Genomic DNA, 25,672 nt, shown 5'->3' with positions numbered 1-25,672 from the left:
CACAAGAATAAAGTAAATGGTTGTTTTTGCAAAGAAGAGTTTATTGGTTCTAGAACTAGGATGTTTACAATCCATCAAATAAGCAGAAAAAAAAAAAAAGGATTCCAATCATACAGCATCTTGTCGGAGGTCATCATTTCCTGATTTTGCTAGTTGGCGATATATCTGACCATCTGATCCAAAGCATTCGACCACTTTGGGACTGTTTATGCCATTCATTATCCTAAATATAACACAAAAGAGTAACTAATATTCCACCAGAAATCTCATGTAAGCACAAATATTGAGTTTTTTTTATTAGTACACAAATATTGTGTTATTTATGGAAAACATACATGATAGAATCACCCAGGCCTTTGAAATATGGAAACATTCCTTCCTTATATTGGCATGTTGGGTCTACAGTGATATTGGCTGTGACAACTGGTACCTGACCTCACTCAACCATAAGAGATAAAAGGATTAAATTAAAACAATTTAAATAAAATGAGGGGAAGGAGGAAAACAATAATAAAAGGATATGGGAGTGAGAAACCAAATGCATGCTCCTGTTATGTTTCCTCAATAAAATAAAAAATTGAGTTCATGTTATCATTCTTGCCACCACAATGTGATTATGAGATTCTCTTCTATGATATTGTTCAGGGAATGCTGTATGACGCATGACGACTTAGATTCAAAGCCTCTAGATTATACTTTTCATCATCAAACTGCACGTGATAAAGATTAAAGAGAGATTCATGAACAAATTCCATAACCTTCTACATGGAAATCCCACTTCCCAGAAGAGGCATGTATATGCTCAATAGGAGAAGTGTCCTATCTGCATAGAGTTGATGCAATACTAGACATGCATACTAAAATATTCTACAGTTTTTCAGACTTTTTAGAATATTTGTAGGGTTTAATTTCAATTTTAATGAATTTAATTTTAGGATTTCTTTATTATTTTGAATTAAATGATAGAAATCTTGGGACTTATTTAGATATAGGTTTTAAATTAGTTTAAACTTGAAATTTTAAATCTTATTTCTTCAAGTGGGGTTGGATGAATGTTATTTTGATAACAAATGAAGAATTGAATTAAGTTATTCACTTTGATTCCCTCCCTCACCCCATTACTTGATTGTACGTCATCTATCTCCAATTGGAATGCATGCTTTATTCTAGAGATTCATCCCTCCCTCTAGACATGAATGTCATTCCACCCTCCCCCTCCTTCCTCCTATTTTCTAGTCCTCCATGGACGCAGCAAACCTACCCCTTCCTTCCTCCTACTTCCCTGTCTTCCATGAACTCAACAAACCTACCTACATATGTTCCAGATGAGGACATCGACAGATGCTACCGACAAGTTTATCGACGAAGGAATCGCAAATCTACGGCTACGATTCGGCGCCTTTACTTTTGATGCATTTCTTCATGTTATGTTTATTTATTTTTGTTGTTTTCTGAATTTACCCTTTTGGGGAATTGTCTTGTTATTGTAACCCAGAGGGTAGCTGCTTACTTTTCCTTTTTTATGATTTAGACCTATATATAGTGGTCTAACGTGTTGTAAAAATTTTGATGAATGATTAATGAAAAATTTCCTTTGCTTCTTCTTCTTCTTCTTCTTGTGTGAGCACTAGAGAGAAGGGAGAGAGAGCTCAAGGTGAGCAAGCGCAATACTCACAAGTCGTTGGAAGAGTCCGCGACTTGTGGCTTTTAATTTATCTTCTTCTTCTCATCCTTTTCTCCACCCCCACCCGCCGACTCCCCTAGCTTCCATCGCCGACCATCTCCCCCACCAAAATCACCACACAATTCCACCTCACCAAACCCACCCGCCAACATAGCCCCACCCAACCCGATACCTAGCCGCCCCTTACCCATTGCCGCTAGCCCCTCACTATTCCCCCTCATTATGGTGAGTTCAATCATCACAATGACTTCCTAATTTAGCTCAAGTAAGAGATGGCAAGGTTTGAATTCCTTTGAAATTCAAATTATTTCCATATAGGGAATTCCAAATAAGGAAAGTTTTTTTTATCATGAATCCAATCTAAAATAAATTAAATTGGATTTATTATTTATTTTCCAAATCTACAAAGGTCTATTTGGAGACCCCCTAAATTCCTCCATAACTCCCCCCCTAATGGGTTTTTAATGTATTTTCCTATTCAATCCCCACCCCACTTGAATTCAAATTCAAATCCAATTTCCCTACAATTCCACTTAAACCTGAAATTAATTTCCACTTAAACAAATACCCCCTAGCCTTCACCCTAATCCCTCCTTTTCTTCCACATATCGCCGGCTTCCCAAAAAAAAAACTGTAATGTGCTCTGCTAGGGTTTCTGATTCACGCCGTCTCCTTCGTCGCATTGTGCTTCTCTGGCCTTCTCAGGGAAGTTTCCTGCATTAATATCTATCATTTTCGTTGGTTTTTTTAGTTATGGAGGGTAAACGGCTTCTGGATCCTGATTTTTTGAGGGGAAATCCCTCTTCTCGGTCCTTTCGTTAGGCTTTAGCGGGTTCTTCTCTTGTTTTGAACTCTTCTTTCCCTGAGCTTAAGATTTCGTCTTTTCAGGGGCTTCCATCACTTTGGATTTCGGATAAGGAAGTTCTAGCTCTTGCTGCTTCCTTTGAGTTTGCACTTGTTGGTTAATTTTCGACTCATAGACCTACACTGAAAGCAATTTGAATTTTTTTTTTCAATCTCAAACTCAATGGGGTTTTCTCGGTCACTGTTCTTAACCCTAAGCATGTTCTTATCAAGCTTGAGAATGACATGGATTACTGCTGCGTTTTTTCCCATCGTTCCTATTTTATGAACTATTTCATGAAAATTTTTAAATGGTCCCCTACCTTTGATGTTGATGTTGAATATCCTTCTATTCCAATTTGGGTTTCTTTTCCTAATCTCAGGCCGCACCTCTTTGCCCCGAGGATTTTACAGGGGCTCGGTTCCATGTTTGGTAAACCTCTTAAAATTGACCAGGTTGCTTCCTCTAGAAGGCAGCCGTCGGTTGCTCGAGTGCTGGTGGAACTGGATGTTACCAAGGTGTATCTCGATAAGATTTGGATTGACTCTGAGAGCTTAGGCTATATACAATCGGTTGTTATGGACCCCTTTCCTTCCTACTGCTCTCACTATAAATCTCTGGGTCACTCAAAGCTTGAATGCCCTCTTCTTCATCCCCTGTCTAATCGTGTGGTTGTTCCTCCTGTCGCTGAGGTGGATCCTCTTACTATGGTTAGTGATTTACCTGTTTCCTTGCCCCCAGAGGCTCTTGCGGTGTTGATTAATGATAATTGTGGTTTAGCCGTGAATAATGCTAATGTTGGTTTAGACGGTGCTGTTTGTGCTTCTGGTCCGCCTGTGTCTATTCAGGATGAATTAATTTTTTCTGTGCCTGTAGAGCAGTCGTTAAATTTGGCTGTTGGCGTATCCCCTGTTTCCCCTATTTTGGTCGGTTTGGACGCTGGTGTTGTTTGTTCCACCAATTCTTTTGTCGGTGTTGTGGGCGGTCCTATTTTTGTTCTTTCCCCTGCTCATTCTGGGGAATTGTTGAAGTCTGGTGAGGTGGTGGGTGTTGGTTCTCCCGCGGTTATGTCTCCTTTGCCCGATTATGGAGTTGTCTTGGCTTCCCATAAATGTGCTAGTGAAGTGGGTGGTTTTATCTCTACAACTCCTTTGTCTCGTGTGGGTACTGTGTCTGCTCTGTGTATTTTGGCTGAGGTTGTTTCACCTAGTGTGGAGATGGTGAATTCTGGGTCATTCGTTTCTCCTGCTTTAACACCTACTGTTCCTGTTCCTGGACCTTTTGTTGATGTTCCTGTTAAATTAATTTCACCGGACGAATTGGTTTCTCAAGTGGGTGCCAATTCGGGGGAGAGTGTGAGATTGCAAATTGACTGGATTCATTGTTCGTCTGATTCACCCTCGGAGGCTAGTGAATGATGTAGGCAGGGGGGGTGGCTCAAAATAAGTTGAGTTGAAATTTTTGTAAGTTCTACTAGAGTCAACTCATTAATGAGCCTCTTCTTATTATTCGGCTCATAAATTGTGTAGTTATTGCCAAAATTAGATTCATTCCCCCTCCTTTACTCCCTCTCTAAAGACTCTTTAGTTTCCCCACTCATGTCTCTTCCCCTTCTTGAGTCTATTTAATTTCTTCCATGGAATTAAGGCCTTGGGCTGCTTGTTGTTCTCGGTTTGGGGCCTTGGCTGTTGTTGTTCCCGTGAAAAGGTTGTTGGGGTTCCGCCCCCTTTTTCCTGGCCTCCTCGGTTTTTGCTGGTTCCGCCCATTGTAAGCTGGAATGGGATGTATTTGGCTAATATTTTGGGTGCCTTTTCGGCTGCTATTTGTGGTGTCTTTTGACATTCTATATCCCCCATTTTAATGGGCTTAATTAATGATTATGGTGGCTGTTTGGCTGCCCTCTCAAGTCCTATATATATGTGATGTTTGGTGAATAAAAAAAGGTTGGTTATGATGGTAATTTTGGAACTAAAAACCTAAGAAGTTTTCTTCCTTCTTTGGAAAAGCTTGTGAGCTTGTTCCGTGCTTCTCTTCTCCTCTAGGATAACTTGCGAGTTATTCCTGTTTCGTCTCGGCTTCTAATCTCTTTCTATCCGCAAGTACGACGCCACTTGTATCCTTCTTCTCAAGCAAAGGAAAAGCAGTTTTAGGAAAATCGTTGTCTTTATTTTGTCGTTTGTAAGCGTCAAAAGTTTGTAACTCTTTTATATTATAAAGTGAAGTTGTTTTTTTTGGTTCAATTGTCGTATTTTGTGTCTTTTGGGTCTTTCGTGTATTTTCTATTACCTAGGAAAGTCTAGCTTTTGCTCGCAAAAATTTAGGGGGCTCTTCCCAAATTTTTTCTTGCATCAGTGAAGATGAAGAACCTGTGGGATGAATTTGCTGTGCAGCCTGACCGACCTATTGTGTCGGTTTCTCCTTTGGGTTGCTGCTTTAGTTGGGAGCCAATATGAGTTATTTTTTAAAATATGGTGGTTGTTGTTTTGCTGGATATTGGTTTAAATTTCGAGAATGTGATTGTTGGTTTTTGGCAATGATGTGGCTAAGGCTCACTTATCTGAAGCTATGGCTCGTGGCAACCTTTATTGGTACGTTTTTTTGCTCGTTGGTCTCTCACTCCAAACTGGATGGCTCTCGCCTGGCTTCGAAGGAGTTTGAAGCCTCTGCCATTTACTGAGCCTTTGGGTTGTTAAACCCCGTGCTTTGGTTTCTCTGTAATTTTCGTTTTTTGTCCCTCCTTTAATTTTGGTGTAACCCCCCCTCCTCTTTTCTTGTTGGAATATATTCTGGTTAATATATATATATATATACCGCCGACTTCCCCATCTCCCAAACCGCCGGCCTCCCTCCTCTCCCCCCCTCAACCCCTATTTTCTCATTCCATCTTCCCCACTAGCTTGATCACACCAATCAAGGCAAACATGGATGGTAGCAAAATATGTGAAGAAGACAAAATATAATAACACTTTCAACTAATTAAACGAATGTAAATTAACCTAATTAAAAAAATATGTGAAGAAAACATATAATAACACTTTCAACTGTTAACAGGGATGAATAGAGAATGAAAATTTTGATGCTGGCACCAAGTAGTTGGCATAAGGCTAATGATATTGATGATGAATGCTTGATCAAATTTTAGAATCTTAAAATTTTTAAGACAATCTTTTAAAGAGAGCCAGCTATGTAATCCCATATCAAATTTGGCTCCAATTTACAGTTTCAATTTTCATTTTTGCGTAATGTAGCTTAAAAAAATAAATAATCACCTTTTATGTTTCACCATTTTATTAGAGAGAGTATCACTTTTGATTAATTTCTTTAAAATTCCAAGTTATCATCCATTAACTAATTAACTATTACACCAGATTATACAATTACAATATCTCCTGAAATTATTATGAAAGCTTATCCAATTCAATATTCACTAAAATTTTGGTGATGCGATTAGTGAACGAATTTGCTAATAAACTATTTAAAAATTTTACACAGAAGAATAATGGAGTAAGAGGTTAAAACCAGCAAAACAAGACACATTATAATACAAAGAGGAACAATAAAATTCAACTAATTAAAAAAATCATCCTTACAAGTTCTAGCTGACGAATACTGCGAACCTCCCGAGGAAGTGGTACTTTTTTATTCATATCCTGCTAACAAGGTTGCAAGCACTTTTTTAAAGTCATTTCACACCTTTAATACCTTCAGCTAGCTAGCAGATACTTTCAGGAGAAACAAATCACAGAATTTCAAAATAACCGACCTCCTTTTTTGTGTCAAGCTCAGCAAGTTTGATATAAATCTCAACCATTTGTTTCATCTGTAAAAGTTTATAATATATAAAAAAAAATAAAATACCATCCTTATTCGAACATAACCATGGAAGAACCTCTTATTAACTACAACAGAAGCTGTCAAGAAGCTTAGAGATACCATCACGATTTAAAAATTTTGATAAATACCTGTTGAATTATTAAACCATGGTACAATGATAACTCGTCTAGCAGATTTTCTGCTGCAAGTTTCTTATCCATGTCAACAACAAATGAGTTTTTGTTCCTCTGTTTGTCTTTGATCCGATCCCCATTTGCTAGAGCCAAAATCTAAAGAACAAATAAATAAATAACCGCAGATACGAAATTCTAAAAATATTAATCATCATTCAAATAAGTGGCTGGTATGCTGGATATAACACCCGTTTTCATGCAAGAAAAACCTGAGTAATTAGGTGAAGCTTCAAATAATTAATTGGAATTATGAGTACATTTATCAACAGCACAAAATAGAATTTCCTTCCCATATATAAATGTAGGGCCCATAAGATTTACTAATTACTATTAATGATTAGTGCATTATGGCAGACTCATGCAAGAACATGTGGTTTCTTAACGACTAGAGTCTTTTAATGAGCTAATAACTATGAAAAGAACCTATAAACATGCTTATGGCAATCTAACTAAAAAGGATTTTCTCTTCATCCATCTCCATAAGTATCAAAAAATTCAAATGATTTCAAGAAGCACAAATGATGTGAGGTATGAGTATCACCACATGCCTGAAATATGATCAAATTTGAAATTTTGAATACCTGAAATATAGTGTGATATGGATGCTCAATGGCCATTTTTCTCACAAGGTAGAGTAGTGCTGTCTGCAGAAAAAAATATTCTTCATTTGATCAAATGATACGCATCCTTGGTTTCGATCAAAATAAAATAAATATCTAAATTGAACTCTAGACCTGGAAACAAATTGATTCTTGTCCTTCTTTAGAGATACCAATCCTTGAAGCAATTTGGTAAACCAATGGCAAAAACTTGTATGATAGAACCTTGAAGACATTTCCATGCAATAAAGAATTAAAGTCAAAACTAGGTAATGATGTAAGACACGACAAAATTTGCAGCTAGTTCCATTAATACAAAACAGGGATCCCCACAACCCACCTCTTTGGCTGCATTAAACATGGACTCTACAACATTTTGCCTCATATAAAGACTGAACCACAAAGAAACAACTCGGAAAACCTGAAGAGCAAATAAAAAAACTATAAGCTGCTAATACAACACGAACTAGAAATTAATAGTGAAAATAAAATTCATTCAAGTTAAATAGTTACTGAGAAAAGGTAGAGGACAAGTTGTAATTGCAATGAAATTATAATTTATTTTAAGCAGAAGATAATGATGAAGAAAATAGGTTTTTTTTTTTGGATTGCTGGGGCCATTACTTTTCTCCCAAAACAAGCATAGATAATAAAGATTGACCCACAAAAAAAAAAAAAGAGTTCTACAAGGCCCATTACTACATAAGTAAAGATCTTTATCTAGTAAAACTCATTATTGTTGACCTGCTATATAAAAAAAAAATAAATAATAAAAATCAAATCCATTACCTGCCCCGCCCCATCTCGCACGTCGTGGACGCAGTCCGCACGTCCTCGCACATCGGCGCCATTCCTCTGTTCGCACATCGTCGCACGACTCGCTCTCGTCGATAAAAGGTGATGAAACGAGGCCTTCGGCTCCTCTCCTCTCCCGCGCCCACTCTCCCCTGATTTCTCCCTTTCACGTGCGTCTTCGACTCCTGAGTCGCTGTTCGACTTTGCTCCCTCGACGACGTTATCTTTCTATGAGATCGGAAGCTACGACATTTGATAGAAAGCAACGATCGGAGCTCGATCGCTGAGAAGGTAACTTTCTCCCTGTCCGCTTCCTTCATCGCCGATCGACTTCACTCCTTCGATGACTTTTCCTTCCTGTCCGACCGAAAGTCACAACATTTTAAGCGGAGATAAGAATGGGAGTCGCTCGTTGTAAAGGAACCTTCTCCTATTGCGCACTGTCCGACTCTCCCCTTTTGTCGGCGCTCCCTTCTGTCGGATCAGGACTGACGACAGGAGCTCGCCGACCGCGAAATTAACTTTCTTCCTTTGGCACACCTCTCCGGCTCTTTGTGACCAACCGACTCTGCTCTTCCGACGACATTCCCTTCCTGACGGATCAGAAGTTACGTTATTTTGATCAGTAACAGGGAGAGGGAACCCATATACGCGCTCTCGTAGCACGGTGGGAGGAAACCCGGTGCGATGCCTGCAACGAGGCGGGTAATCACCTAAAACTCATATTCTCGTTCTCATCGTGTGCAACGGACCGGGGAACCCCCTATACGCGCTCTCATAGCATGGTGGGAGGAAACCCGGTGCGGTGCCTACGACGAGGCGGGTAATCGCCTAAAATCCCATTTTCGACGTTTGCAGCGGACCGGGGAACCATCCATACGCGCTCTCGTAGCATGGTAGGAGTGCGACGCATACGGCGAAGTGGGTAAGCCCTATACACGCTCTTGTAGTATGGTGGGGGTGTTACTTAAGTACTTGTACACGCCCTTGTGACGTGGCGGGGAAAATCACTTGTGCTCTTGTACATATACCTTTTAAAGACCCCATACACGCTCGCGTAGCGTGGTGGGATGAAAAATGTACGGCCCGGTGTTCCCCGACACCTACCATACACGCTCGAGTAGCGTGGTTGGATGGCCTAGTCTCTCGAACTTTTCCCTAAACAGGGGAGACGCCGGGAGGCTGCCGAAATTCCGGATAAACATACAATCGCACTTGGACTTTATTGAACTCAAAGTACTACAACAAATACTTGAAGAGAACCTATGTTGAACTCAAATCAAACTTGGCAAATGACATTGAACCTGCAAAGACTTCAGAAGACTCTAAAAAAGATTTTGAATTTGCTACTTGAACTCAAATAAGAACCTCATTGAGCTCAAAGAACCGCAGGGGACATTGAGCTCGAGCTACATAACATCAAGTGGAACTTGAAATTGAGCTAAACTCAAGGAATTGAACTCAAGGTGATAAGAAGATTTGAACAAAAAAAAAAAAAAATCAAAGACTCAACTTGAATTCAAAATATATAAGTGCAAGAGGACTCAAATTCAAATGAACTTGAATCTGATCACAAGAGAGTTGAACAACATGAACTTTAAAGAATTTGGATCTGAATGAAGCATCTGAGTTGGGCTAGACTTCAATTCTAACAAATGAACAATCAAAATATAGAGGCTCAATAATCAAACCTTGATCATTCAAGCAGATACAGATGAGTAGATGAGGACGTATAGTGGACAAGAAGAGTCCCTACTACATCTCATTCACAAGTAAAAAGCGAGGTGGAAACACATACGCATACATCAATGAACAATAATGTCAAGCTCGCCATGCATATTGAAAATCATCTTAAGAACGGAGAACTTGTAAGTAACAACAGACAGTTGCAAAGCGCACGAGTACTACCCATATGCAGCAATCAAAGACCCACCACGCAAACAATAGCTACCCTATAGATTGAGAGGGTGACATTGGCAGTTGGTGAATAAAGACTCCAAGGCATATGGATGATAAATGATTATCAAAATGAGTGACTACAAACAAAGACCAATCATCAATACTTGAATACATAAACGCACAATGAATGATACTGGTTTATACAATGACAGATGTAGTGGACTTCTACAACAGTTCCTACGAGGTCAAAAGCAGTGCGCACAAGTAATGACAATTAATTGCAGAATGCACGGGTATCTCCCACCAGCATTAATGAAGGCCAAGATACGAACCTAATAATGCTTTCAATGCATATGGATAATGATATTCAATCAAGTCCAAATAATATCAATCCATTGCAAAGAATATAAATGTCTTCTATATACAACAATGAAGAATTTGAAACATAAGAAGTTTGCCTGTTGATTGAGATGGCAACACTGACAATTGATAGTGGAACTATGTTGCACCGATACACCTATTTATGAAGGCGTGCTTTATCTGATACATCGATACACGGATACGCCTCCGATACGCCACCGATATGTGTCGGATACACCAAAGCCGTATCCAATTAAAATACTATTTAATTTCAAAAGGACACGCGTATCCAATACGCGTGTCCGTTGAAAAACAAAAAGAAATAAAAAAAAGACGCATCATATTTACTTCCAGGGCTGCGAGAAAGGTTCTCTCATTTCTGAGATGGATTTGAGTCTCTTGATGATATGACAATTTAGAAATTGCTAATCTTACACTTGATGAGCCTGAATTAGAAGCTATGATATTTATTAAAGATGATATAAAAGTTCAAAGACAAACCAATAAAGAAGCTAATCATATCATTCCTTCTATTGAATAATTGAAACTTCATGTGCTTGATAATTTATGTTTATGCTTTTATTGTTGACTAGACATGTAATGCTTTCTTATATTTTGATATTATAGGCTACAAGGCTACAAATGATTTTTTTTTTGTAATTTCAAATATTATGCTTTGATTGTTTTTTTAATTTTTATGAATGATTTATAAATTATAATGTCGTGTCCGCGCCGTACCCGTATCCTATATTTTTAAGAATTGACGTGTCCCATATCCGTATCGTGTCGTATCCGTGTCGCCGTATCCGTATCGGTGCAACATAGTAGTGGAACACATGTCCCTGCAAACAAGTACAATCATTATACCACTTGAGATTGGTGAAAGGTGGATATGATTCAAGTACAATAGGCTCTTCTACAAGTACATCCGGGAGATTGTAATGAGCATAATCATTCCTTGTAAGCAAGGACGGATGATACAACTCACTTGGGGGTAACAACAATGGGTATATCGTAAGTACAACGAACCCTTGTGGACACAAGTGCAGATGTCACCTACGACAATGGTGACTAATATTTACGAGTACATCGGGTACAAGGACAACTTGACGTATGAAAAAGGACACCCCCCTGACAGAAGCGAAGAGATGTTTGAGCAAATTTGAACTAAACTTCCTGGTGTCCCAAAATTCCCTTTTGATCCTGTACTCAGGAAGAAACTAATCCTGTCATCCACAAAATATCAGAAATATCAAGTCTACTACACTGAAGATCTTAAACGGAGTCACTTTCAAGGCAGTGGCCACGGATTCCAAGAAGAACCTCCCCCGTGAACGAGAAAGGGGAGTCAATATAAAGATGATGAGATGCCTCATGACATCTAGATGATACCACCACCGGATCCACAACACTCGTATTAGCGGACATAAGGCGTGTATAAGCTCTCAAATGAAATGTTGTGTATTCAAATGGCAATTACCTAACTAAAATAATCCAAAATACCCCTGCACGTGCACCATAATTTGTATACACATAGGTACACCAAAGGGGAACATCCAATCTCGACCAGCATGGGCCGTAACAAGCATGTTATTGGTACACACGTGATGTATAGGGATGCTGCGCGGGTCAATAAGTGAATTCAAGTTCGAACCCGATCCTTATATACTAATCAATAGGAGTCGACAGAGTTCGAACCATCAAACAAATATACGGTTGTGGTGACCGGTGTATTTGTTTTAATACATTCATATTAGGCCTTCAAGACCTATAATCAAGAGAATTCACTAATAAAGGCATAAAGCCTACGAAAACCGATCCTCCTAAACAGGTAAATAGGAGTAGACAGGGTTCGAATCATTAGATAAATATGCGATCACAAAATTGACCGGAATATTTATTTCGTACATTCATATTAGGCCTTGGCCTTTAATAGAGAAAATTCACAAACAAAGGCATGGAGCCTATGAAAACCTAATCCCCTATCGACAAGTTGATAGGGTCGATAAGGTTTAAACTCTAAATGAAAATAATCCCAAACACCACGATGATGACCGTGTTGAATAGAAAATCTTAACCAGAGCGGTTAACTTCAAGTATCCAAACTCCACTCAAATATCCACGAAAATCCAAAATCCCAAAATCAACAGAATCCAAGTATTTAAAACTGATATCCAATCATTAATCACTTAAAGCAAATATCCATCCACCTTCCGCAACAGTTTGCCGGGGTGGACAAATTCAAAATTTACTTCAGCTCACATAGAGCAAAATGCCTGGTCAAAAATATCACTAGGATCCATTCTCAAATAATCTCCTGCCATTAAGGACGTGGTACGTGTCCTCTAACCGGCAGTTTTGCCGCCAAATGGCACTACAGGATAAACGGTTATGACCCGGGGCCCTCTGAACCGAGTGGTTTTGCAGCCTTAATCGAAAGTTCTCTCTCGTTATCGGGAGGGGTAATTAACTATAGGGGCTTGCGCCTATAGGAAACCAGAACTCAGATCAAAAAGTCCTCACAAAATGAGGGCGAAATCTCTGGGTAGTGTCTTATCTAAAACCCAATCTGCCTTCTGAAAATTCCCCCGGAACCTAATCTCGTTAAAACTCTCTGTCGTCATCGTCACACAAACATTTTAAAAGAAAAATAGACAGATGATGTAGAGAGGCCGGGATCAACAAACATAAAATGGAATTTTTCGGAGCCCACAGACCATGGACAACGATGGCCCGGGACGACGGAATCATGGGATCTTGATCGGGTCCATCATCCATTTCCCCACCATCCGCTTTAAGTCCAAGATGGTGCAATTTCTAATTTTAAATATCAAATCTTTAAATTCTCAACCATTTCCAAATCCAAACCCAAATTCTAAATCCAAACCCAACTCTTCAATATCCAAGCCCATGCTGCTACTATATGCTTGATACTGTGTATCTACGGATATAACGTATCTGATTGACGACTAGCCTTAATCGAAACTTCTCTCTCATGATTGGGAGGGGTAATTAACTATAGGGGCTCGCGCCTATAGGAAACTAGAACTCAAATCATAAAGTCCTTTCAAAAATGAGAGCGAAATCTCTGGGTAGTGTCTTATCTACAAACCCATCTGCCTTCCAAAATTTATCCCGGAACTTAATTCCGTTAAAACTCCCTCGCAAAAAAAAAAAGTAATAAACAATCAGCGGGCGGGGAGGCCGGGGCCAAATTTTCGGAGCCCACAATTATGCCTAAATCTTCATCTCCAAATGCTAAGTTTCACACTTGCACCAACTAATACAGTGCTGTCAACACATCCCCATTAGAATATAGCAAGCAAAACACAACTTTCCAGTGCTTCAAGGTTAAAAGACATGCATTTAAACATACCTTGGGTTTCCTTTTGCATGAGTTGCTCTTAAAAATAGTATATAAGTAAGAATTTGACAAATATCCAGAAGTAAAAAAATTCCCAGTAGCTAACAATTAGATGAAAATAAGTACTCACCACTCTTAGATCATATTTTCCACCTATGACGAGACAACGTTTGTATCCCTCCAGTGCCAGGCCAAGAAAATTGTCCCTATCATCCTAAACACCAGCAAATTATTTTGACTGAATCAAACAAAGAAATTCTAGGATATTTATATATTTGAATACATTCATATGGTAACTTAAAAATAGGACATGCTGGAAAATAGATAGGTTATCTTTCCCTAAATATCATCAATATAATTTGATTGGAATCTACAAACATCAAGCCTTTTACCAAAATAGAAAGCAAACAAGAACAACCAAAGAAAGAGAGTATAGTTAAAACCAAATGGCCTGGTGCGTGCACATATTGTAAGGTGGTGATTTCAAATAAAATTGGCCTATACAATAAGAAAACTTAGATGAAAAGCCCCAGCATGCATAAAATGTAAGAATTCCATACCAATAAAAAAGAGATGCAGGTTAATGAAACAAACTTATAGAAAAGTATTTGAGAGAAATTTGAGAAATGAAGTTACACAGTTTGAATCCTCAAGTTATTGATGTTAATTTCTAAAAAAATTGAGTATCATATCCACAAGGAAAGAAAACTAATAAGCAAAACATGCGTCGCAGAAATTCTTCATAGCATCAACAACTTTTTTACACCGAATAAAATGCTTTTTCTAGAAATAGTCTGACAACTAAAACTCTATACTATAACTAAGGATTCCTCAAAATATTAGTTTTCGAATCCTAAAGACAAGAAAATAAGGAATACGATACAAAGGTTACATGAAGTTTTCATCAATTCTTCATAACATCAAGATTTTCATCACAAAGAATAACTGGCTATTTATAAAAACCGAATAACAACAAAAAGTTTAAACAACACCTCATATTTATTATTCGATAATCATTATTAAAATAAATAATAAAATTAAAAACTTTTAATTACTAATAAATTTAGAAGTCAAATACAAAAATATCTCTCTATTTAGATCATTATCAATGGGACACGCACTATTCAAAAGATTAATGTAGTCCATTAGTTAAGGCCAACAATAGTCTGTTACACCGATCGTTTTTGAGACATTATCATGATTGAATGCATACCATTAGGTAAAAATTGCAAATAATGGTAACTTATAGCTAAAACTTAATTGATAATTAGATTGTGATGCAGTAGATAAAAAAGTTTGAAAACAAGAAATAAATCATGATGAGCCAGTTAGCAAGGGACAAACTAAAAATTTCAGCTATAACAGAGCATAATATCACTTTTTTTTAAAAAAAGAGAGAAAAATCAAAATTGCCCCTTTACTCTTTAAGGAGGATCAAAATGATCCTCAACTATATTAAAAAACCATTTTAGTTCCTGAAGTCTTTAAATATGAATGAAAATAGTCCCATTGTGAGACTATTTTGGTTCCATTTTAAGGAGTTGAGGGATCAAAATGATATTTTAAAATAGTTAGAAACTACTTTGATCTTTTATAAAGAGTCAGAGATCATTTTAATCTTTTTTCATAAAAAAATATGATTTTACATGGTAATCTTTAGTGTTCATTGCCCGTGGTTCTCTTAGCATGAAAGTCAATTAACAACACACCCATTTATATAATTCAACATGTTGAGGTACAATAAATGATGCAAGAAGGAATAGCAACTGTAAGTACCATTCTTGAGTATACTACCACTATAAGTGGTACTAATGTTCTAAAATATGAAATGAAACTGTGGTAAGTTTAAATTGATGTGAAAAATTTTTTATGCGAAATATAACATCTTGTAATAACCCTAAAATAATTAAGATGACTAAAAATGCAAAGTTGATTAAATTATTTAAGTTTATAATAAGTTAATCTAATTAAAATAATTTTAATAATAATAGAGAAAAATATTCTCTTTTTGTTTATTAAAATATTAATACATACATTATATATATATATATATATATATATAGACACACACACACATACACACAATAACACATTTAATTTAAGGGAAAAAATTGTATTACATATTTGCATGGAGATGAAAATTATAGAATTAGTTTTGATTTGAAAATTTCTTTTAAAGTTTTAATATTTCCAGTAGTAATATCTGCCCTTCTGCACTTACCCAAACATGCATTGGTAGATGAGAATTAAGTGTAAGTTAGGAGGAAATAAACAATTAATTAGTTTCCTAAACCTAAGCCAAAGCCTCCTTTCTCATTTCATTTACCCGATCCCTATGAGTCTCTTGGTCTGTAGTGATGAACAAAGAAGAATTGGGAGCCGGCAGGAAGGCAGGAGGAAATTTAGAGCAAAGAGGTAAATTTCGAAGTTTTTGTAATGTCCCTCGTTGAATTGGCTATGAATAGAAGTTGAGAAATATGGAATTTACATGAGAGTTTTTCTCGAGGTAAAAAAATTAATTTGAGCTTAAATTGAAAAATGCATTTATTACAAGTTAATCTCACTACCTGCCTATTTATGATAATATGATTGATACCTGTCTCTTTTTCATGAAAAACTGCAGATTTGGTTTTTAATATTTATGCAGTTTCATTTGAAGGTGCATGTATATCTAAAAATTAAAGATGAAATATATATATATATATATATTCGAACAATAAAATATAATAAAATGAGTTTCAGAAAAATCATGTATATAGATTGATGAGTAAGGTGATAAATTGTATAGGTCAAGACAAAAATGGCGAGCCAATAAAAAAGACAAAAGGTCCTTAAAAAAAGTGTATAATGACCTGAACAAGTAAGAGCAACAAAAGCAGGGCTCTCAAGGAGGTGAAAGGGTACTCGACATGTAGTTTTCAAGCTTACGGTAGCCATATGAATCACTTTCATAGACATAATACGGTCTAAAGTTTAAAAAGAAACTATACAAGAGATATGCACTAAACAAAATAAGTTCTAGGATAATTGTTAATAATTTATGATATATGATCAAAACTTGAAACTGTAACATTTTCTTGAATGTTATTCTAATTACATAGTTTGCTTGCAAAGTAAACATATATTAAGTTGGTATTTTTAATATAAAGGGCCACAAGTAACATATGAGATAATATATAAAAGTAAACTTTTATATGAATTACTTTCTGTCATTACATTGTTCATCTTGCTGAGGCTTACCTCATATCCTGTTATATTAAATATTATTTTAGATAAGAGAAAGGACAAGACAGAACCTGAATAGAGGTCAAATCTTGATATTTTGGGAGCACAATTTTGGTGTACAATTTTGTTGTAAATAAAATTTTTGCAGATATGTCCATTATGTTTTATGTATTTTTTTATCATATACATAGAATTTTGAATTGTTCTAGTAGCTTTGTAGATGAATCGAGAATTAATGATAGAATTGCTTCTGTTTTAGAAAACAGTATAATGTGCTAATCATAATTTTTTATTAAGTAGAAGTGATGTTATGTAATGAGTTAGTTAAATTTTTCCCTGTTCGCCTCATGCCGACCTTATCGTGGGGAGTGACAAGAGAGTTCATACACAATAAGAGGGTAACTTTACAATTTAGGTATTAGAAAAATTAAATGTATAATTTGTGTTAGTATTTGTGAATAAATGTAGTCTAGATGAAAAATCGTAATATAAAAATTGTTCATAAATAAAAATTTATAGTTTAGTTGCTTCATTTCAATTTGAAAGATACTGATTTGAATGTGATGTGATAATATTTAAATTTTTGTCCAACTGCCAGTTCTCATGTTTATATATATATATATACATACACACACATATGCACTAAAACACTTCTATTACCATTTCTTGTAACCACAAGGGCCGAGAACTCGAGGCATGAAATGAAGAGCAGACTAATCAGAGGAAGAGAAGAAGAAATGATGGTGTTAAGGTTTATATGGCAAGGTTCATAAGGAATGTTCTGATTATTCATACCTTCTTCTAAGAAACAATTTTGAATGGGGATTGGTAGGTGTTAAGGTTTATATGAGAGGAGATCAATTTGAGATAGTTTTGGTTTTAATTTGAGTTGTAAATTAAGGAAAATTTATAATATGAGAAAATGCATTTCATAGATTGTTTATAAAAGATCAAGGTTTCGAAGCGATGAATACAAGAAAAATTATCCAACTATTGATTGTCAGTTAGGTAAGATAATCAATCTCTAATTTAGGGACTGACTTTTTCTTTAGAATGTAAATTAAATAGGTTATTTTAGACTTAATATATATTTACAACGTATTATATATTTTCTTATTATAAAATTCATACTTGTTATGGGATCAAGGGTCAAGGAATAGCTGAGATTTAACAAGCACTGAGACTCTAATATAATAATTGATGGATGGTTTTTACATTTTAAAACACCCTATTCAAATTTTAGAGTTTCAAACTTGACCAAAAGGATGAATAATTGTAAGAATGGTCCTCATAAAGCTCACTAATATGGCTCAGATGAGTTAGAATTTAGTATAATGAGTATGCACCTAGTTGATAAGCATATATAGTACATATCTACTAAAAGAGCACGCATGAAAGCAGTTCATCTCTTACGAACACGATCAAACAGATGAAATACAAAAAAAATCAATAAAGAGAAAAGAATTAATTAAATGAAACAAAATTAATTGAACAGAAATATAACAAAAAATACCTGAAGTCTTTCAGCTTCTTCCCTATCCATGCTAAGCTGTTTCTGTAACTCCTGTATTTTTATAGAGTAATCTGTCTTTTCTCCCTGATTTAATGACAACAGAAAAGTGGCAAGTTTAGAACATCTTATTCTTGTCTTTATACCCATGGTGGCACCACCATTGACCTTCTCTACACTATTTGTCAAGATAATAAATAACAATCAATTTTTTAATTAGATAAAAAAATAAATTTTATCAAATGGTAATTATTTTAATGAGATTGTGGTAGATGGTAGCTTTAATAGCTATTCAAGCATACATAACAAATTTAGATGATAAACAGGAAACAAAAATATGAGGACTAAACCCTACTGTCATTATTTACTCAATACAACTAGTTGGCTTTATTTATTGCCAATATTTGTATGCTCATAGAAATCACATAAAGAACAAAATATTATCCATGGAACTTTTGAAAACTATTTTAATACATCAGAAATAGATTGCTCAGCATAGGCTTCAATGCTGGACGGTGGCTAAAGCTAAAAATAATAGTAGTACGCCCTAGCTTTGGATGTTAAAGAAACAAATGCAGCTACAGAAATTAAAAGTACAATTTACTATTACCTTGTTCGCTCAGGAAGAATAGGCGCGAACCTCACTCTCACAAGCTTAAGGTCCCCTCTTTCCCTGAGGTAGATTGAATTTGAATTTAACCAGATTTTTCCTAAAAGTCATGTCAGAGTTTTTTTAGATCTGGGTTTTACTTCCTGCGAGGACAAGCCCTCATAGTTAATTACTCTTTCTAACGTGTAGAAGAGCACACTCGATTAAGGATGAAATTATATTTAGAGTGTGCATGAACTGTTGATGTGTGAGCAACAATATGTGCATGTTCTAAACCCTAGTTGTGGAAGATGAATGTAGACCTGATCAAGATCCCATGATTCCGTAATCTTGGGCATACCGTAGGATTCAATCTACCAACACTAACGATTATTAATCGTAGTGTCCAGGGAACCTGATTAGCTACCATGGGTTGCCTCATCTCAGGGATCCCGAGCAGACTGAGGTGGATATATATATATATATATATATATATTTATATAATTTAATTTGGGTAAGGACATATGGCTTCATTTAGATGCTGCCCATAGTTTAGACTTGGTTGGGTCTTACAGCCCCATTTAGTAGTTGCCTATGTGATTGGATTTGGGTAGGATCTTGCGACTTTCATTTGAAAGTAGCCCTAATGATGGGACTTACAGCCTCTATTAGAGGTGTCTCAAATTGTGGGTCATGCAACTTAGATTTATAGACTATGATGCCGGGGTGTTTTGAATGTTTAGATAGGTCTTATAACTTCTTGATTTAGAATTTGCCTGACGATAGGTCTTATGACCTAGCTCTATTAAGCCAGGTGGTCCATATAATGAGTCTTACAACCTAGCCCTATAGACGGATGCCCGTTAGAGGGGTTTAGGATTATGTTATTACCTAAATATTTTCCTCAGAAGTCAGACTTACGGCTTCTATTAAAAGTTGTCAGTGTGTTAATCGGGGATTAGGAGTTAGGTCAATTGAGCCTAAAGATTTCCCCTAAAGTCAGATTTACGGCTTTCATTGAAAGTTGTTTGATGTAACAAAGATTTAGTTTTACACACTTCACAGTTTTGACACCAATGTCAGCGTCTTGTTTTGCCAGCTTTGCTTCACAGTTTTGACATTTACTAGCCAGTAGTTATTTTCTACTCTAGCTTTCAGTAATGTGCTTGTTGTTTTGTGCTTATAGCTTTTTCTATTACAATAGTTTGCCACTCTACTTCAGCACTGTTGTTTATTCTTTACTTGCTTTCCAACACTTTATTCCATTTATACTTTACTTGCTAGTTTTTCTTTCTAGCACTTTGTTCTGCCTTGAGTAGTTAGCTCTTTTTTGCCGGTACTAGCATTGCTCTACTTAGCACTAGTTTTTACATTACCGGTTATATTTGATGTTAACTCCATATTTTTTTCTTGCAGGTAGATTGTAGTTGCAACAACTCAGAGAGTTCATAAGTAGTTGTAGCTGTAGGGGGCTGTAGCTTGCAATTGCAACTTTTGCAAGGAGTTGGAGCTCACTAGGGGTTTGGAGCTTGTCAGGAGCTATAATGCGGACATCCAACCATCCATGTCTATCCGAGTAGAAGCTGAAGATCGACGGCCATCATCATCCCACGTTATCTTAAATTTTATTTGTAATTTTTATTTTTTCTGATTTTACCCTCACTTAAGAGGGTCGTCCTATGTAAGCCATAGGAGCATATGTGTCTTGTTTTAGTTTCTTAGGCCTATATATAAAGGCCCTTGCTTGTGTAATGGAATGATGAATTAATAAAAAAATTGTTTTCTACACTTTGTTCTTGAGAACTATGGGAGTTCTTAGGAGAGTGAAAGTCCCTATATGAGGGCAATGAAATACCCAACCGCAGGATGTGTCTCGGGCTCGTGGTTGAAGTCCCTAGGTGAGGGCATCGCATCACTCGTTAGCAGCAGGATGTGTTCGGGCTCACGATTTATCTTCTTTCCCTATCTCCTTCCCTCACTCTTTCTCCACCAGCCATCTTCTCCTCGTCCCCTTTCTTTACCCGCCGGCCACCCCACTAATTCTCCAAGGCTTCAATTCTCAATCATCCTTTTATTACTTTCCTAATTTGATTCAAAGTAATTTGAGAATTTCAAATTTGAATTTCAAATGAATTTGAGATTTCAATTTCCCTCATTAATTTGAATTAATTTGTTGACCACCAGATAATGAACAAAAATAAAAAAAAGAGAAAAAATCAAAATAAAAATCCACGTAATCCCGGAATTATGCAAGAAATCCCGTTACCTGGCTGTTCAGCGCCGCTAGCATTGCTTCTACGCGATTCCTGCAGAAGTTCCGTTGAATCGTACCATTTTCGCGTCGTTAAATAGGAGTCGAAGCCTCTTCTGCTAGAGACGACTTCCCCCACTTGATCTCAGAAGCTCCCATACGCTACTTCTCCTCCCGAAATCCAGAGCCACGACCAAACTCCTCCTGCTCTGCTCCCACGCACGACCAAGGCTCTCCCACTCTCTCATTCCCTCCTAAGCTCACGGCTCTTCTCCCATTCGAACTGCTCTTCTCCCATTCGCACTGCTCTCTCCCACGATACTCCCTCAGCCCGAGCTCCTCCTCACACGTCCGATCCATTCGATCCAGAGAGAGAGAGAGAGAGAGAGAGAGAGAGAGAGAGGAAGAAAGACCTACCAAGCCATGCCCTATCTCCCATCCACGACGTCTCCTTCCTGTTGGATCGGGAGATATGGCATTTTGATCGGAAGCTACAACTGGAGCTCACTGGCTATGAGGTTAACCCTCTCTGCCGCGCCCCCTCTTCGGCCAAATCCCGTTCCCGAACAGCCCCTTTAAGGCTTTTTTTAATTTTTATTTTATTATTTTTATTATTTATTTTCTTTTTTTTATTTATATATTATTATTATTAATTCTTTTTAATTATAATTAATTTATAAAATAATTATAATTAGTTATAAATTAATTATAATTTTTATAATTAGTTTATATTAATTATAGTTAATAATAGTTAATTATTATTATTAATAATTAACTATAATTAATTATCGTTAATTATAACTAAATATTTAAATTATAATTAATTAATTTTAATTATGATTATTTATTATAAGATAGTTATAATTAATTATAATTTGTAATAATTAACTAAAAAAAATGGTTCTTTTATCGATGCTTGCAACGAGCCGGCAAACCCCCGAGGCGCTCACGTAGCGTTTAGGGTGGGAAACCGGTGCGAGGCTCGCGACGATTTAAGAATCCCTCTTCAAAGCTTGCAACGAGCCGGCAAACCCCCGAGGCGCTCAAGTAGCGTTTAGGGTGGGAAACCGGTGCGGCGCTTGCTCGCGAAGGGGATATAAAAAAAATGTATTTTTTTATTTTTGCTTTATTTTTTATATAAGTACCCACCGAACGCCCACGTGGTGCAGAGGGGGAAATGCCTGCTTATTTCTAACGCCTGTTTTCTTCTTATAATAAACAAACAGAAACACCCTTAAACGCTCACGTAGCGGTCGCGGGATAAAAAAAATTCATATGCGACCGCCCGGTGTGCATTTTTGACAACCCTACCTGAAGCGCTCACGTAGCGTCGAGGGGAATGATTGCCCTACTGATTTTTCCCCTAAACGGGGAGAACGCGCGGAGGCTGCCGAATTTTGGATTGAATATCCAAGGACTTGAACAAAAAAAATGAGCTTGCAAGACTCGATTTAATTGAACTCAAAAGACAAATACAAAGAACTTTTGACTTGAGATTGTAGTTTGGGACAACTACAAAAGAACTTGTTTTGAACTCATACTCGAACTTGCAAGATGAACAGTGACATGACTTGAACAAAAATGAGCTTAGACTTGGACTTATTTGAACAAAATGAACTTGGTGAAACTACAAAAAGGCTTAATCAAAATTAAACCTAAAATTTGAATCAAATGATGGAGAACTTTATTTGAGATTGTAGTTTGGGACAACTGCGATAGAACTTGAATTTCGCACTTTGAACTCAAACAAACTAGAACTTGAGTTGGTTATTTTGAATTCAAGTAAGTATTTGATCATGCAATTGAACTCTGGACTCTCATTTGAACTTCAGCAAGCACAAAATAAACTTGAACTTTAAAATAGAAGGACTTATGGACTTGCATTTCTAACATCAAACAGATGAATAAGTTTTGGATATTTTGAACTCAAGCAAGGACATAGAGACTTGATGCAAAAGAATTTGAACCCAAGGTTTTTGTACTTGACACTAAATGAATTAAAATTTGAGCTTAAACAAAGTACAAGAAAGCTCAAAATGAATATGAAAATTTTTTTGAATAATATAACAGAATTCCATTTCACATTAGAATGCAAGATTTCAATGACCATCTCAAGTAGGTATAAGACAATGATACTCAAATTCCATCTATGCGTATGCGAAAACCACTTTCCAAGGCATTAAAAATGTTTCAAGTGCGAGTTTATTTGGAATGAACTTGATACTTGTAATGACTAAAGCCAAGAGAACTTGCAACCAATCATCAACAAGGAAGACATGGACATATGAGCAACATGTTCATTATTTCCTAATATAAGGTTTTTTAGCAAACTTTAAAAGATTTGTCACTTTGGTTGGAGGTAATTGTTATCAAGCAAATTTGCTATACAAGACTCCAAGTCATTTTCAAGTAGCAAGCAAGTGTAATCTCTTAATTGATGATGATTTGAAGGGCCACTCATAGGTGACAATGATAAAACACACAATGGAGTTGGCTAGACTCATCAGTCGATCTTAATATAAAGAAAATGTTAAAAGCCTTCCTACAACCCTACATCAAATATCTCACAATAACAAACAACGAGCACCATGAAGTACTAAATGACGTATAATAAATGTTGCAAATTAATCAGCAACAAATGCATAGAAGATTGCGATGAATGCAATCCATTCAGTAATCATGTGTTAATATACAAAGTGATGTGCCTCGATCATCTCTACAAAATTACTGCTAAAAAAAATTATATGAATAGCACAAAGGAACACACGATTGTGACCGATAAGCTATAGCAAATGCTACTGAAAAGATTCCTATGTACTACACAAGGATCTACAACGTACTTATCTATCGCGTCCATCTAATAGACTCTTGATCTAATATATACTACTCGCACATGCACTGTACGCTTGTATTCACATCATAGGGTACACTAAAGGCGAAATACTCAATCCCGAAAGATCCCGCGCATGGGCCCTGACGAGCGTGTTAATTAGGTACAACACTGAGTCTAGGGAGTGATGCGCCGGTCAACAAGTGAATTCAAATTCGAACCTGACCTCTATTATAGGATCAATAGGAGCAAAAGTCGAACGCATTAAGCAAATATGTGGCCGTGGGACAGATATTTGTTTTAATATTATTCATATTGGCCTTAAAAGCCTAACAATCAAAAGAATGTCACTTTCAAAGCATAAAGCCTTACAAAACCCAATCCTCATGTCGACAGCCAGATAGAGTGCGACAAGGTTCAGCTTAAATGAAATAACCCCTAAACACCCGATGATGGCCGATTGATTGTTATCTCAATCCGGAGGGTTTCAACAAATACTTTCAAATTCCATTCAAATGCCCAGGAAAATTCTAAACTCTACAAAGTCCAAATCCAAAACCCAAAAATTCCAACAAATCATCCAAAATCCAGAAAAATCCAAAAATAATTTAAAGATGGAAATCTAACATTTAAACACTTAAAGCAAAACCTCACCCTCCCGCAACAGTTGCCGGGACGGACAAATTAAAGTTCACTTCCGCTCACAAAGAGCTAATGCCTTAGTCGAAATATCACTAGATCCATTCTCAAACAATCTCTTTGCCAGTAAACGATCGTTGGTACGTGTCGCTCTACACCGACAGTTTCGCGCCAAATGCACTGCAGATAAACGGTTATGACCGGGGCCCTCTGAACCGAGTGGTTTGCCGCCAAAATGCACACAGATAGTGGTTATGGCCAGAGCTAATACGCTACTTAATGGCGTTAAATCCTTGAGATATGAATCAATAGGATATGATCGATAGGGCACAAAGCCCACTGTCAGCTAAGGTGGATCTCAAATTTGTCCCCTTAGACAAACATTCAACTCCGGTCTACAAAGGTTCCCTTGGGACGAAGCAACCCATTGGCTGCCGGACAAGATCCTTCTGTCAGTTGGGTTCTACTACCTCCTCTGACTAAGTAACTAGGACCACCGATGGGCCCGCGGACGGACGGAACCATGGGATCTTGATCGGGTCTATCATCCATTCCCCCACCATCCGCTTTAAGTGCAGGATGGTGAAATTTCTATTTTAAATATCAAAACCTTCAAATTTCCAAGATTCCAAACATTTCAAATCCCCAAATTTCTAAATCCCTATATCCAATGCTGCTACTATATGCCAGATAACACGTATACTCTACGTATCTGATCGACGACTAGCCTTAATCGAAAGTTCTCTCTAGTGATCGGGAGGGGTAATTAACTATAGGGGCTTGCGCCTATAAGAAACCAGAACTCATATCATAAAGTCCTCACAAAATGAGGGCGAAATCTCTGGATAGTGTCTTATCTACAAACCCATCTGCCTTCCAAAATTTACCTCGAAACTTATTCAGTTAAAACTCCATCGCCGAATAAAAGAAGAGCGGGCGGAGGCCGGGGTCGAATTTTCGGAGCCCACATAATTGCACAATTCCCTCCCATCTCCTAATTTCGAATTTTAAATTTTTAAAGGCCTTTCATCCCTTTCCTAATTTAAGATTCTAATTAAAGAATCATTCAAATATTC

The 25,672-nt window shown here is 36.8% G+C and overlaps 1 protein-coding gene across 1 annotated transcript in view; it reads right to left on the bottom strand.

Annotated features, from left to right (window-relative positions):
- The window catches only part of LOC110106501 (serine/threonine-protein kinase ATM), a 256,327-nt gene that overhangs the window by 17,253 nt on the left and 213,402 nt on the right, over window positions 1-25,672 (bottom strand). The window contains exons 61-70 of the mRNA XM_028694452.1: window positions 18,291-18,374; window positions 13,683-13,766; window positions 7,475-7,555; window positions 7,270-7,359; window positions 7,117-7,179; window positions 6,491-6,631; window positions 6,292-6,348; window positions 6,119-6,178; window positions 336-430; window positions 115-223 (exon numbers count right to left, since the gene is read on the bottom strand). Coding sequence (XP_028550285.1) covers window positions 115-223; window positions 336-430; window positions 6,119-6,178; window positions 6,292-6,348; window positions 6,491-6,631; window positions 7,117-7,179; window positions 7,270-7,359; window positions 7,475-7,555; window positions 13,683-13,766; window positions 18,291-18,374 — 864 coding nt within the window. The remainder of the gene's footprint in view (window positions 1-114; window positions 224-335; window positions 431-6,118; window positions 6,179-6,291; window positions 6,349-6,490; window positions 6,632-7,116; window positions 7,180-7,269; window positions 7,360-7,474; window positions 7,556-13,682; window positions 13,767-18,290; window positions 18,375-25,672) is intronic.

The sequence above is a fragment of the Dendrobium catenatum genome, unplaced genomic scaffold, assembly GCF_001605985.2.
Source record: "Dendrobium catenatum unplaced genomic scaffold, ASM160598v2 fragScaff_scaffold_488, whole genome shotgun sequence".
In the NCBI taxonomy this organism is placed as follows: Eukaryota; Viridiplantae; Streptophyta; class Magnoliopsida; order Asparagales; family Orchidaceae; genus Dendrobium; species Dendrobium catenatum.
Note: the sequence above shows the minus strand (reverse complement) of the source record. Positions and strands in the feature narration are given on the sequence as shown.